This window comes from Haliotis rubra, unplaced genomic scaffold (assembly GCF_003918875.1).
Source record: "Haliotis rubra isolate DU_JTF1 unplaced genomic scaffold, ASM391887v1 Scf4, whole genome shotgun sequence".
NCBI classification, from domain to species: Eukaryota; Metazoa; Mollusca; class Gastropoda; order Lepetellida; family Haliotidae; genus Haliotis; species Haliotis rubra.
The window spans coordinates 104573-118903 of NW_025767079.1; the positions used below are offsets into that span (position 1 = coordinate 104573).

At 38.7% G+C, this 14331-nt stretch overlaps 1 protein-coding gene and 1 long non-coding RNA gene across 3 annotated transcripts; one reads left to right on the top strand and one right to left on the bottom strand.

Annotated features, from left to right (window-relative positions):
* Positions 1-2259: 2259 nt before the first annotated feature.
* Positions 2260-11894, top strand: LOC124287264 (ankyrin repeat domain-containing protein 49-like). 2 transcript variants are annotated; one of them, XM_046723766.1, is made up of 5 exons: positions 2260-2350; positions 5918-6064; positions 6632-6728; positions 8310-8470; positions 11352-11894. In XM_046723766.1, the coding sequence occupies exons 2-5, from the start codon at positions 5993-5995 to the stop codon at positions 11685-11687; spliced, it is 666 nt and encodes a 221-aa protein (XP_046579722.1). In that variant the 5' UTR covers positions 2260-2350; positions 5918-5992; the 3' UTR covers positions 11688-11894. The 2 variants fall into 2 exon arrangements, with proteins under 2 accessions (XP_046579722.1, XP_046579723.1); XM_046723767.1 differs by having other exon boundaries at positions 2261-2350; positions 5980-6064.
* On the bottom strand, positions 4406-4907 carry LOC124287265. Its single transcript, XR_006901240.1, has 2 exons — positions 4844-4907; positions 4406-4454 (listed from the first exon to the last, which is right to left on the bottom strand). It is a non-coding gene; the product is annotated as an uncharacterized LOC124287265 (long non-coding RNA).
* Positions 11895-14331: the final 2437 nt, after the last annotated feature.

A 14331-nucleotide genomic window follows, 5' to 3' on the forward strand; every position in this document is an offset into this window, starting at 1 on the left:
CCTTATTTTCATCGGGAGATTAATACGTGCTAATATCAGTTTTGTTTTTTAGAAAATATTCTGTTATAGATTTACACAGTTCATGTGCGATGACATTCCTTCAATATGTCTAAAGTGTAAGACCTCGCCCATCTTTCATATGTTGGCTTTGGTAAGAAAATATGGAATATATGACTTAATATGTTCTTGGAAACTTCTGTAGTTCCAAGTTAACAACTATGGGCACTTCAGGTTAAAACTGTTATTCATGAAGCAGACAACAAATATATTATTTCAGAACTTTCTACAAGAGCAGCTTTATCACGGTATCATCTTACTTATGAAAACTGTCCGAGCAGGTTATGATATCTTACCCTAGAAAAACATTTATGCTTTTTTGATATTGCAGTAGGCCTACTATTACACATCAGCACTTAAACAATTCAATCTCATAAATTTCTTTGTGGTACGCTTGTCTATGACATTGTTAAACATGTATTTCTGTATTGTAATGAAACGCAGTATGAACGAGACAGACTGATTGAAGACTTAATTGACATTCTTGATGTAGAAACTTTTAGTGACCTCTGGAATAGTGATATAGATATGTTACTCTGTTTTATACTGGGAGGGCTTCCTACGCAGTGCACGAAGACCCTCGAGTATAAAACATGGGCAATGTGCATCGAATATGCAGATTGAGAACAATTAAGTTGTGGAAACGATTTTTCTATGAATGTGTATAATTTTTGACATGTGTAAATACCATACTTATTACAGTATACATGTATAGAGAATCTCACCCAAGTGTCTTCTGATATCAATTATATCAACACGAGTTGATAAAGTTACAAATATCCGAGGCTTGCCGAGGATATTTTTTACTTTTATCAACGAGTGTTGATATATTTGTTATCAGAAGACACGAGGGTGAGATTCTATTTATCATCCAAAATCACTCTTCATTAATTTTCAATGAAAAATGTACATCTCTGAACATGGTACTGCCATTAGACTTGCAGTGCAGCGATGTCATAGCATTGTGACGTCATCAAGTACATGACGTCATAGCATTGTCAGGGCATTGTACAAAATCTACTGTCAAAACGATATCTCCTAGGAGATATCGTTTGATCTCACACAAGCGATATCTCCTGTGGAACACAGTTTTGGATGATAAATCTATATAATTACATATTCATTTACTTGTTGCAATGTACCTGTGAACCTTGTATTTATCTTCACATGGAGGAAATAAAGTATATCTATCTAATAGGACTTGGCAAGGCAGACCAGAAGTCGTCAGCATGGACATTGATCCAAGCTCTTTATAAAACAGTCAACCAGACACAGAAAAAAATGTCATTACAGCAAATCTATAATATTTGTCAAGTCTAGATTACTGCAAAACAACTGTCATATTATATGTTTAAAAAAAGTTGAACTATTTTATTTGAAAAATATGTTCTTCAAAGGGACGAGATGTTAGTCTGACATTCTAAATACCTCATTGCTATTTAAGTTGTTCCTGTTGAAGAAAATCAGAAGTAGAGCAACAAGAAAAAATGCTAGTTGTGTCCGCACCCAGGTTTATGGAGAAAGAAGGGGCGGGGGTGCACACCCAAATCATGAAGTCCAAAGGGGAAATGGTTAAGGGGAAATGCTCCTCAGGGAAAAACATTTCGGGAGAAAGGGGAATCGCACGCACGCACGCACGCACGCACGCACGCACGCACGCACGCACACACACACACACACCTCTGGATCCGCCCCTGGTATACTTCCATGTGCATTGATTGCAATGACAATACCTGTCCGTCCCTTCATCTGCACCAGATGTCGAATAACTTCATACACTCACTGCTCCTTAACAAGTACATTTACATTTTCTGATCAGAATATGATAATATGATATTAGAATATATTTCCATTGGATATATTTGAGCCCTCTCCCTTTTGGCGAGATGGTCTTCACCAACCCATGCTTCAATTGCTTGTCAAACGAGGCGATTAACAGGATCGGGCGGTCAGATCGACTTCAGACTTGGTTGATGCATGTCATTGTATCCCAAAAGTGTAGATCGATGCTCGTGATGTCAATCACTAGACTGTCTGGTCCATATTCGAGTATTTACAGACTGCCACTAATCAGTTGGAATATTGTTGTGTTGTTAAACAAACATACAAAGTGTTTTGGCGACTGATGATTTTATGAGCGACTCGTCTACTGGTACAAACTCGTAGCAACGCGTGCTTACACAGCGACTCCTTCTAAAGGGCAAGTAACTCCACAAGGCCTCGTTGAGGTAAACATATCCTTGACATAGTGAGGTGTGTTGACTGATTTTGCGGAAGTACTTGAAATCAGCAGGTATGTGTAACATCTCACTATTCATATGTTAATATTACTTTCGTCGAAACGACAGATTTGTTCATTTTAATTCTCAATCGATCACACTTCACTCTTCAGCCCACACCAAGTGACGAACACTGGCCATGTGGATACAATGGATACAATAAGTTTGACAGACAAAACAAACCGCCCACGTTATTGCTAAATGCAGTACTTACTTTCACACTTAATATTTCCGTTTCTTTAATTTACATATCAAGGGCTTATAGAACTTGCACTGGTGCAGCCTAAAACTGCAACATGCAACGTCATATTTATGCCTAAAACTGCAACATTCAACGTCATATTTATACCAACTTTCACCCAGTAAATGTTCATATTTTAATTGCTGTAAACAGGCTAAAAAACTTCAGCTGGAAAAGAGAAAACAATTTGTAGCAGTGGCTGTGATGTATTGTTGTTCTGAATCATCAATATCAAAACCTGAGCATCATGTGCCACGCCGAAGACCCAGGTTCGATTCCCTACATGGGTACAATGTGTGAAGCCCATTCCTGGTGTCCCCTGCCGTGATATTGCTGGAATATTGCTAAAAGTGGCGTAAAACCATGCTCACTCACTCACTCACTCACTCGAGCATCATGTACATAATTCTGTTTTGAGCAGCCGGTGCAACCTGTTTTTATTGGTTCTGGTGCAACAATTTTAAGGTTATTACTAACGGTTGCATCAGGTAAATTTGGTTACATTTCTACAAATCGAGCCCTGATATCGCTGTGGTAGACACAATCTTGAGTTTGACTCTTCGCTGCACAGAGCTACAGGCTCTTTGGAAAATACCACAGAGCCAACGATGCCATAATATGTATTAATCATAATCTAACACAAACTGCTCTTCAAAACACTTACCTTCAGCCGGATCAGGTGGTCAGGCTCGCTGACTGGGTTGACACATGTCAACATGTCATCGTGTTCCTATTGAGTAGATTGATGTTCATGCTGTTGATCCCTGGATTGTCAGGTCCAGACTCGATTATGTAATGACCGCTGCCAAAAAGATGGGATATTGCTGAGTGCGGCGTAAAACTAAACTCATTCACTTATGTTCAAATATGTATACTAATATTTTCGATCATGGAAATTTCTATTTACTTGTGCGGTTGTAATTATCAAGAGGGTACAGATTTTCAGACGTCATTGCTTAGTGCAAAAGCAAATACAAAATCTTGACCAGTCCTGTTTCCAGTTTGAGAAGTAAATATATTGTTGCACAAACTAAAACGTAAGGCCTCACTACTGAGGCCAGTGATGAAGGCAGGTTATGTCACGTCCTCTCCTGTTGAGTGTAAGCAAAGTGTATTGCACTTGATTGTTGTAAGATCAAGTGGGAAGCAGAACTGAATCAGGGACATATTTAGAAAACACTGCAATGTGAACAGAAGGAAAACAGATGTTGTTTTTAGCTTGTGTCAGTGCACCCAAATACACCTGTCGCTTTGCATTATGCGCATGCTTTTAAAAATCTTGTGCATTTTGTGGTCAATAGCTGACCACATTAACCAGCTTAACGTTGTCATTAAAATATATTATCGTAGAGGGACAAACTCGTCCATAGAACATAGCCAGGAGTTAAAAACTACTTATTAGAAATAGCCTCCATCATCCGGAAGACATTTATTTAGAAGTTTGGTCATCATTCACACTTTTGGTGAATATGTAGCTTGTGGGATTCTGCCTTGGTTTTATTGTTTTGTTTCTGTTTTGCTGCATTAAATGTCAGGCATAATTATTTTGACTTTTCATATATTTTATTAATGGGGAATAATAACTGTCTCATTCACGCGACACTTGTGGCTGCAGAAACAAGTCAAAATCAAATTTATTATTAAAAGTACAGTTAAAACAACTAACCTATAGATATGTTAATGAGTGCAGAGTTTGTCTAAATTCCTGTCCCACCTGATACATTATCTTACGACATTTGGTTACGACGGTTGGTTGTTGTTTAATGCCTCACTCAGTGTTACAGCTGGTTAAACGCCAAGTAATGTCAAAGGATCACATGACTCGCTGTAGGGGTGAGGTGCGGTTTATTCAGATACTATATATCATACTTCAAGCCCTGAAACACACATAAAATTCTTAGAAACATGTACACATTGCATAATGTTTTGCATAGGTATCACAATTAGCTTACCACAATTAATTCTGTAGTCTAACATTTACACATGTGAATTATACCACATTATAAACTGTTAAAGGAAATATTAATAGCATGAAACTATATGCACAACGTTGGTTGTGACACCAAGGGAGATAATTCATTGCCAAATAACACATTTGCCCAAATAATGTTAAATTACAAAAATATGTACACATATCTGACAGACAATAAAGTTCACAATTAACATGACATACAGCCAGATAAATATTTGGTAACCCTTAAAGGTTCGCGAAAGGTGTACATAAAGAAAAGAAGGATATACATTGACATATACAAATACATCTTACCCATTTGTGGAATAGAGCCTTACGGATTAATCCGTGTTGAGCTGATACTTTTGTGACCTGTTTGATGCTGTGTAGTAGATCTTGTTGCCTTGTTGCCTGGGTGGTGTGCTGTGCTAAAGTGTTTCTACTGGGGTGCTTGGGAATTTGAAATTAGCCAATTAAAAGCTAGGAATTAGGGTCATGTGATAAACAATAATCCAGAATGAGACCATACTCTAGATCCAGCATATTTTGTGAATACTAAACATAATAAGAACGTTTCAGATGAATGATATTCATCTGAAATACTTGATAAATACAACCAAATATCAATATGATTGACATATGCATAAAACCACAAACTTTAGAACACTACCACCAACCTTCAATATTTTTAGTTACCTTTTTATGACTTATGTAATATTTTTATTCTTATTTTACTTGTAAACAATAAAACACTATAACACCATCTTATATTCAATAATTGTAAAATAGTTCTATCAAAACAAACCAAACTGATTTATTAAAAACATGAAAAATGTCTCTGCTATGTTAATGAGTGCAGAGTTTGTCTAAATTCCTGTCCCACCTGATACATTATCTTACGACATTTGGTTACGACGGTTGGTTGTTGTTTAACGCCTCACTCAGCAATACTCCAGCTATATAGTGACGTCTGTAAATAATCGAGTCTGGACAAGACAGTCCAGTGATTACAGAGGTGGAAATAACTTTATAATTGTTAGTGTACGTGGTACAGTGGCACTTGTAAAATCACTTGCCATGATAATTTTTCCACTATACCGTCCGTTTTCTTGTTGATTTTTTAAATAAACAACATAATTAACATTGGAATATCAACTAGACACTGGTACAGTGTGATATACAAATTTGCTTGCCCGACAGAAAAAAACACTGGACTCGGGCGTGGGGCAATGGGTTATTTCCACCCTTGGATTAACAGCATGAGCATCAATCTACACAATTAGGATACAATGGCATGTGTCAACCAAGTCAGCGAGCCTGAATCCCATTAGTTGCCTCTTACAACAAGCATGGGTTGCTAAAGACCAATTCTAATCCGGATCTTCCCAGGTTCATCAAGGACGACCTTGAGCGTGTGTGCAGCAATAGTTATCTTTCAATCCTGTCAGCAGACACAGATGGAAGATGGCCGAGCCTGATGATTATGATGATATTCCTGACCAACTGGACCCTGAGTGCGCTGATGTTCTTCATAAGGTCAGTGTTGCTTTTGAAATACAGCACAGTGAAGGTCTGGAGGCACCAGAAATGGGCTTCACACATTGTACCCATGTGGGGAATCTAATCCAATGACAAATTAACGCTTTAACCATGTTAACCACTAGGTCACATGACCACCCCCCAGTGAAGCCTTGGTGCTATCATAAATAAAGTTATAGAGTTCTTTCTACCCGAAAGTCTGGGTTCAATTCCCAATATGACTTTGGATTGTGTGAAGTCAAATTCTGGCATTCCCTCTTTTAAATATGATATTGTTATGAAGTATCATCAAACACTAGACTGTGCTACTTCACTGATGGGGGTGGTGGGGTAGCCTAGTGGTTAAAGCGTTCGCTCGTCACGCCGAAGACCCGGGTTCGATTCCCCTCATGGGTACAATATGTGAAGCCCATTTCTGGTGTCCCCCGCCGTGATATTGCTGGAATATTGCTAAAAGCGGTGTAAAACTAAACTCACTCACTCACTCACTACTTCACTGATGCATGAAGGCGTCTTCTGGTTTTTAAGACACCCAATGTTCTTCATTGTAACATAATGTTTCAGATATTACAAGCCAAGGATGGCGAACCAAACAAGTTCCAGAGTTTCTGGGAAAATGATGAAGATGACGTCAGTGAGTTCACACAGGAGGAGATTGAAAGTGAGTTGTCAGGGTACCTCACCGAGCTCCATGCAGGGCATGTGGGCTCCTTCATCTAGATCTGCACATTTGAAGTGCTGACTTACATCTCATGACACAAGCGGCCCAGATGTTTCAGGTTCCGATATTTGTTGTGCAGAGTTGCATCCCTTAGAGGACATAGGATTAGGTATCCTGAGCTTGTTTAAAGCATTTACACAATGTATAAGTGTCTTGTTACATGTGACTTGTTACACTGTGGGACCTTCATTCCAATTGAAATTTATTTTAAGGGAACACACCATGTGAAAAACAAGTTTTATCTTTCGTTGTTTTTTGGTAAGTTGCCAATAGGAATCCACCCGCTAACCTCCAGCCAGCTCTGTATGCAGACCCACTCCTATAATCCACAATTCACAGAGGTACTTGGATTTGGTTCGTAATAATTCACAAGAAATAACATTTGAATGTTTTTAGTTTTTTGATCAAGCAGTTAAAGGCTGCCCTGATTACCACAGATACTAAAACAGGCACCCGTGAAGATCTGGGTTAGATTAGGTCTTCAGTAACCCATGCTTGTCGTAAGAGGCGACTAATGGGAACAGGTGGTCAGACTCGCTGACTTGGTTGACACATGTCATGGTATCCTAGTTGCGTAGATCGGTGCTCATGCTGTTGATCACTGGGTTGTCTGGTCCAGCCTCAATTATTTACAGACTGCTGCCATATAGCTGGAATATTGCTCAGGGCGGCATGAATATAAACTCACTCACTCTAAAACAGGCAATTTGATGTGTAAAGATATGTTGTCATTGCAGAAGCAGAAGTCAGTGTGTGAGTAAGATGAAAGTAAGGTCACCTGATTGTTTGGGAAACACCAAGACACCACTGTGCTGGGCCCCCGTTTCACATAGGTCTTGTAAGCCTAATATCTTGTTACTTTTCTCGTAGCATTCGTACCTCCTATACTATAACTGTTGACTTCGGATAGGCGTAGCACTACGAGAGCTTTGTGAAACAGGGCCCCGGACTGTGGACATCAGGAATGAGCTTTTTATATCTTATCCATGTGGGGAATAAAATCTAGGCAGGTCTTTGATGTGATGAGCAGTGTGCGAAATAGCTACTGGCCCGCTAGACCGTGGCTTGTAAAAATCCATTTGGGCTAGTGAATTTTCATGGAATCATGTTTTAGATATATCACTCTCTCCAACTTGTTAAGTTATAATATACTTTTGAATCATGCAAGATAATGGCCTGATAAAAATGTTCATCATATTTGCAGCTTAATGATGAAACCCATGTCATACCGACAATATCTTATTCTCATCTGTTTTTTTATATCTTTTGCTTAGTTTTTCATTCAAATTTCAGGCTTGGGAACTACATGTATTTTGTGGGCTAGTAACTTTCAGGCATATCTAGCTGGGCTGGCTAGCACAATTTGGGAACTATTTCGCACACTGGTATGAGTGAATATTTTATCCACATGTTGCCCCCAATGCCATTCATTTCAGAATCCAAAGCAGGTCCGCTCCCAACATTAAAGTTGAACTTAGGGGCCTGTTTATTTGAGGGGCTGACTTCACTTGCACCTTTCAGATGACCCTGAGAAAAGAATACTGTGGTCTGCCGAGAACAACAAACTTGCAATCGTTGAGGAGATGTTGGGATCTTGTCCTCGACTTGTCCACTCCCATGACACAGACGGCTACACACCTCTACACAGAGCATCATATAATGGACATCTCGACATTGCCAAGGTGAGTGCCTTGTTTTTCTTGATTATCTCAAAGTGACGGTCCACAACGAATTCCACAACGAATTCCATGTCAAATTTAACATGTAAACAGCTTTAAATAAATGAATGTTTCCCATTCGCTTCTACATAGGGGTAGTGGGGTAGCCTAGTGGTTAAAGTGTTGGCTCGTTACGTCGAAGACCCGGGTTCGAATCTCCACATGGGTACAATGTGTGAAGCCCATTTCTGGTGTCCCTTGCTGTGATATTGCTGGAAAATTGCTAAAAGCGGCGTAAAAACCAAACTCAGTCAGTCAGTCGCTTCTACATACCTACCATTGATTTTTAGTCAAATAATAATAAATAGAGCACAGCGCAGCAGGCTACCAGTAAGTAGGTCCTGTGCTCATAAATAATGACAAGCTGACCCTGAGGTGTCCTCCCATTACGCAGACTGGCAGTTCGCAGACGCCTTAAAACAACAACATTTACGGTTCAATGAAAAGATTAGCTACTACCTGTTACCTACACATTAGAATGGAATAGTCCAAATCAAAACACAAGAAAAATTATTTTTACTATACTATGTAATATTATTTACTTTGAAAGATGGCCGAAAACACATGAATTTGAATTTTGATTGCTGCAATATAAAAACAGTTGATTTTCATAAACATTTGGGTTTGACCTTTTCGTCTAACGGGAGTTGGCGCCATCATATTGAAAACATTGTCAAAAAGACATCTTAAATGATTGGAGCATTTCAGAAATTAAAGTTCCGAAAAAATAGAACAACGTCAGTTTTTCCACAGGATTGACTCCCACCTGCAGTAGACAACCGGACAAGTTATGAGTTAAGAAACTAAGAAAGTTAAGTAGTGAAATAAGATGGTTACAGTTTAAGATCATTCATAATATACTGAATACCAATAACTTGTTATTTAAGATGGGATACGTTGAATCCCCAGCATGTTCTTTATGTAATGATTCACCTGAAATCGTTGTCCATGTTTTATATACCTGTCAATGTGCCAATATTATATGGAGAAAACTTTCAGAATGGCTTGCAAAATATACTGAAGGAAATGTTGAATTCAATGAAGAGAATGTGTTATTTGGATTTACGGGTATGCATAACAATCCTTTGAATGCAATTATTCTTATAACAAAATCTATGCTTTACAGATGTACTATTAGGAAAATCAAACCAAATTTCAAAGCTTTACAACAAGAAATATATAGATACTACCATGCAACAAAATTTACAGCATTCTCAAACTGTAAACAAGCAAGCTTTCATTCCTATTGGTCGTCTCTACATATGCTTTTCAGCAACCCTCTGTATGACAATTAAAAGAACACAACCCTGTAAACATCTACGATGCCCTTGGTCGATCTGTACATATATGTTTTCCTCTATATATGTTGACAGCAAATCTGTGCAATGTCATTGATATCACTTTCAAATGAATTACAATCCTGTGTAAATTTCTGGCGTTATTCTCTACATATGCTTTTCAGCAACCCGGTGTAATGCCTTATATATGATATTTACATGAATCATGACTCTGTGTACAGCTATGACGCCCTTGGTTGAGTCTATGTATACTATTCAGTACATTCAAGCAAGCCACAATCCTTTGTACATCTTTATGCACATATATATGTATGTGTATGTGTTGTCGCTATAAAATGGATGGAAATGTAACCAAAAGGTGGAAATTAAAAAAAATAAATAAAAAAAAAAAAATTGTGGAGAGAAGACAGAATATTATCATTTAATCACAACAAAGATCTTTTACACACAATCAAACTTCTCAGTAACGAACCTGTTTCAGGCTCATCCTACTCTACTCACTACACAGTGGACTGTTCCATTATACCCATAGGTGGTACCCTAATTAGCCTTCTAGTTCAGTGTCTGTCAATCGACTGTCTGTCAAATGGGTGTCTGTCAGTTGGGAGATAACCGACCCCGAAAGTCTCAGATAGACAGTTTATGTCTCAGATATTCCCTGTCTTGCTACCTCTGTCTTTAATATACTGAGTGAGTGAGTTTAGTTTTACGCCGCACTCAGCAGTATTCCAGTTAAATGGCGGCGGTCTGTAAATAATCGAGTCTAGACCAGACAATCTAGTGTGAGCATCGATCTATGCAATTGGGATACGATGACATGTGACAGGGAGCCTGACCACCCAATCCCGTTAGTCGACTCTTACAAGACAAGCATGGGTTATTGTAGATCAATTCTAACCCAGATCTTTTATTTTCAGAAAGTGTAGAGGGGATGTATATTGTCTAGTAACCATTATCACAAAAGTTTCAACAAGTTTCTTATCTTGCATTTGGTCTCTGACACTGACACCAAGAAGGATCCAGGTTACAATTTGTCTCCAGAAACCCATGCTTGTCGTTAGATTTACTGACTTGGTTAACACATGTCATCATAATCCAGCTGGGTAGGACCCATGAAGATCAGGGGTAGAATAGGTTTTCAGCAACCCATGCTTGCCGCAAAAGGCAACTATGCTTGTTGTATAAGGCGACTAACGGGATCAGTTGGTCAGGCTCGCTGACTTGGTTGACACATGTCATCGGTTCCCAATTGCGCAGATCGATGCTCATGCTGTTGATCACTGGATTGTCTGGTCCAGACTCGATTATTTACAGACCACCGCCATATAGCTGGAATATTGCTGAGTGCAGCGTAAAACTAAACTCACTCACTCACTCAATTGGGTAGATTGATGCTCATGCTGTTGATCCTTGGATTGTCTGGTCAAGACTGGAATATTTACTGACAGCCGCCATATAGCTGAGAAATTGCTGAGTGAAACAATAAATAAATAAACACACAAACAAACTGACGACAAAATTTGTACATGTATATGGTATTTTTCCAGTGCTTGTATTCCCATGGAGCAGACATCTCAGCAAAGACAGTGGATGGTTGGCAGCCATTACACAGTGCCTGCCGATGGAACTCAACAAGCGTGGCTAGTTTTCTGTTAGACAGTGGTGCCGATATTAATGCTCAAACAAATGGAGGATTAACTCCCTTACATTTAGCCTCCTCAGAACAAGACAGTCGTGAAACTCTCGAACTGTTGTTGATGAACCCTTTCATCAACGCCAACATTAAGACTAAAGTTGGAGAGACCGCCAAGCAGATTTGTCAGCGAACCAGTAGTCATCACTGGTTGTTTGAGATTGTAGAAGACAGCGTGAATAAGATTTGATTTTTGAAATCCTTGAATTATGAGCACTAAAAAACATGCAACGATTTATCTGAGATTCTCAACAAAGTGCTCTTGGTTAGCAAATTCAGAAAATACATTATTTTGTTCAAAATTCAGATTTTATATTTTTCTAAATTCAGAAGTATTTTAACATTGAATTTTAACTCTGCACTCAATTAATTTTAAACATTAAAGCCTTTTCCTCAATATGTTTCTTGTTATTCCTGTCACCTCAAATGCTTGAATTGGAAAATGTTTAATTCCAATTTGGGCATTGATAAGGTCCAAACATGGTAAAGAGAAGATTTCAGATGTGGTGGATAAATATGGTATTGTAGAAAATGAGTTTCTGCAAATGGGTTATTGGTGCAATAATTTTCCCTTTGCAGCCATTTTGTGTAATATCTAAGGTGGTATTATATGTGTTGAAATTTGGGTACTGTCCTAAGTATTCGTTGATTACCACTGATTAAATCCGGCTACAGTCAACCCTGGTTACCAGAAATATGGTAAGCTCATGAAGAGTTGCAGCTTTGTTTGTAAACGTAGTTTATGGAAATTACGAAAAGTCCAGTGTGAGTAGCCACAGAAACTGTCAAGATCGTGAAAGGAAGCAACGAATTTCGTGTCAAGTGCTCTTGGTTGGTGTCGAAGCGCACGTAAAATATCTACTTCGAGTCCTGACCAGGCGTGTTGGTCCTGGGACAAGATGAACAAGACAGCAACAGCTTGTTATAATCTCAACCAGTTCACATGTATCTTTACGTGAAAGTGTCTGACAGTCGTTTTTTCAATGAAATGAAAGAATGTCAAGTACAAACCATCTCCTCAAAACGACAGTTCAATACATGCCAACCTTTGAACGTAAGGGTACGACTTCCCATATCCATATTATACTCTGATGACAAATTAACTGTAATAATTTGAGAGACCCGGATGGACTTTACTATTAATATAGTTATCGTAACCTCTTAAAATACGGTTGTTATGTCAGCTGTTCCATCCATTCCTTGGCAACGACCCAAACATGGCAGTCCAAACACGTGATGACAGGGCGATATATTTATCCATGAGTAAGAAACATGAAACCGATATGTCTGTCCACACTTGTCCGCAAGTGTCCGTCCCGCCTATAACACCTCCTTGTCTCAGTGATGTATATCTCTGGACATATGCCAAGTGTACCAGCGCGTCTCGAAAGTGTCGGCTGAAATCAGATCGGTCAGCCATCGTGGATTTCAATTGATAAGGTACAACGTCCCTGGCAACCTTTACCTGTAACAGAGGACCTATGGCACGCCATCAACCGCTGGTCATAACCCGTTCCAGAGGGATAAATTATAATGATAAATAATATTAATAATTATAATAATAAATTATATATTATAATGTTTATTATGAAACAGACGTTCGTTATGGAGATTTCTAGTGAGTGAGTTTAGATTTACGCCGCGTTAAGCAATATTCCAGCAATATCACGTCGAGGAACATCAGAAATGGGCTTCACATATTGTATCCATGTGGGAATCGAATCCGGGTCTTCGGCGGGACGAGCGAACGCTTTAAACACTAGGCTAGCCCACCGCCCCAGAGATTTCTATAAAACAGATGTCTCGTGGTAGAGAGTCCTTTGTTATTGATGTCCGCTTTCTTTGACATGGATATTCGGTAAAAGAGAAATTCCTGGCACAATGGATGTCACAATGGATTTTTGTGTATTGGATGTCCATTACAGAGATTTATTTTAGAAGAGATTTACGTTGAAAGAATTCTATCACCTGATTTGTCCGTAATTGAGATTAGTTAAAATCGTATGTAGGTGTCAGAGATTCCTTTACCAAATATGTCCGTTAGAGAGATTTCTTTTCAGTTGAGTCTGTACAACATAGCCCCATGTTCATAGACATTTCTTCACCAAAGATGTTGGATACCTACATAAATCCTTGAAAATATATGTTCGTTTTGGAGATGATTCCATAATAATCGATGTCCATTTTGGAAATGATTCCATTATAGCCGATGTCCGTTTTGGAGATGATTCCATAATAGTCGATGTCCGTTTTGAAGAGAATTCTATAATGAATGATGTCCGTTTTAGAGATTTTTCCATTTTGGTGAATGTCCGTTTTTGCGATGATTCCATAATAATCAATGTACGGTTTGGAGAGGATCCCATAATGATCGATGTCCTTTTTAGAGGTGAATCCATTTTGATGAATGTCCGTTTTAGAGATGATTCAGTTATAATTGATATCCGTTTTAGAGATGATTCCAGTTTGATGAATGTCCATTTGTTGGCGGTTCCATAATTATAGATGTCTGTCTTATATATGAATCGTTTTGCTGGTTGTCCGTTAGAGGTGATTCCATAATGAAAAATGTCCGTTTGAGTGGTGATTTCGCAGTAAGTTAAGACGAACTCTGTTGAATAAGACTGTTCATGCATTTGGCCTGGATACAGACCTGAGCCATACTCAAGGATCGATAGTATCGCCATGCGTTATCAGTGTATATCACGCCTAGTTGACGCCCTCCTTGACTAACATTTATAGCATACTACACACTGTGTTGTGTTATGCTGTTGACAAGTGCTATAACAATATTTCACTTTCAACACCTGTTGTATTCCGACCAATCATTCCGC

Bases quoted from the DNA above. Each gene is read 5' to 3' on its own strand.
- LOC124287264 (XM_046723766.1), top strand. From the start codon at position 5,993: ATGGCCGAGCCTGATGATTATGATGATATTCCTGACCAACTGGACCCT. The intron at 6,729-8,309 runs GTGAGTTGTCAG...TGCACCTTTCAG, and splicing joins CACACAGGAGGAGATTGAAA to ATGACCCTGAGAAAAGAATA. The intron at 8,471-11,351 runs GTGAGTGCCTTG...GTATTTTTCCAG, and splicing joins GACATCTCGACATTGCCAAG to TGCTTGTATTCCCATGGAGC.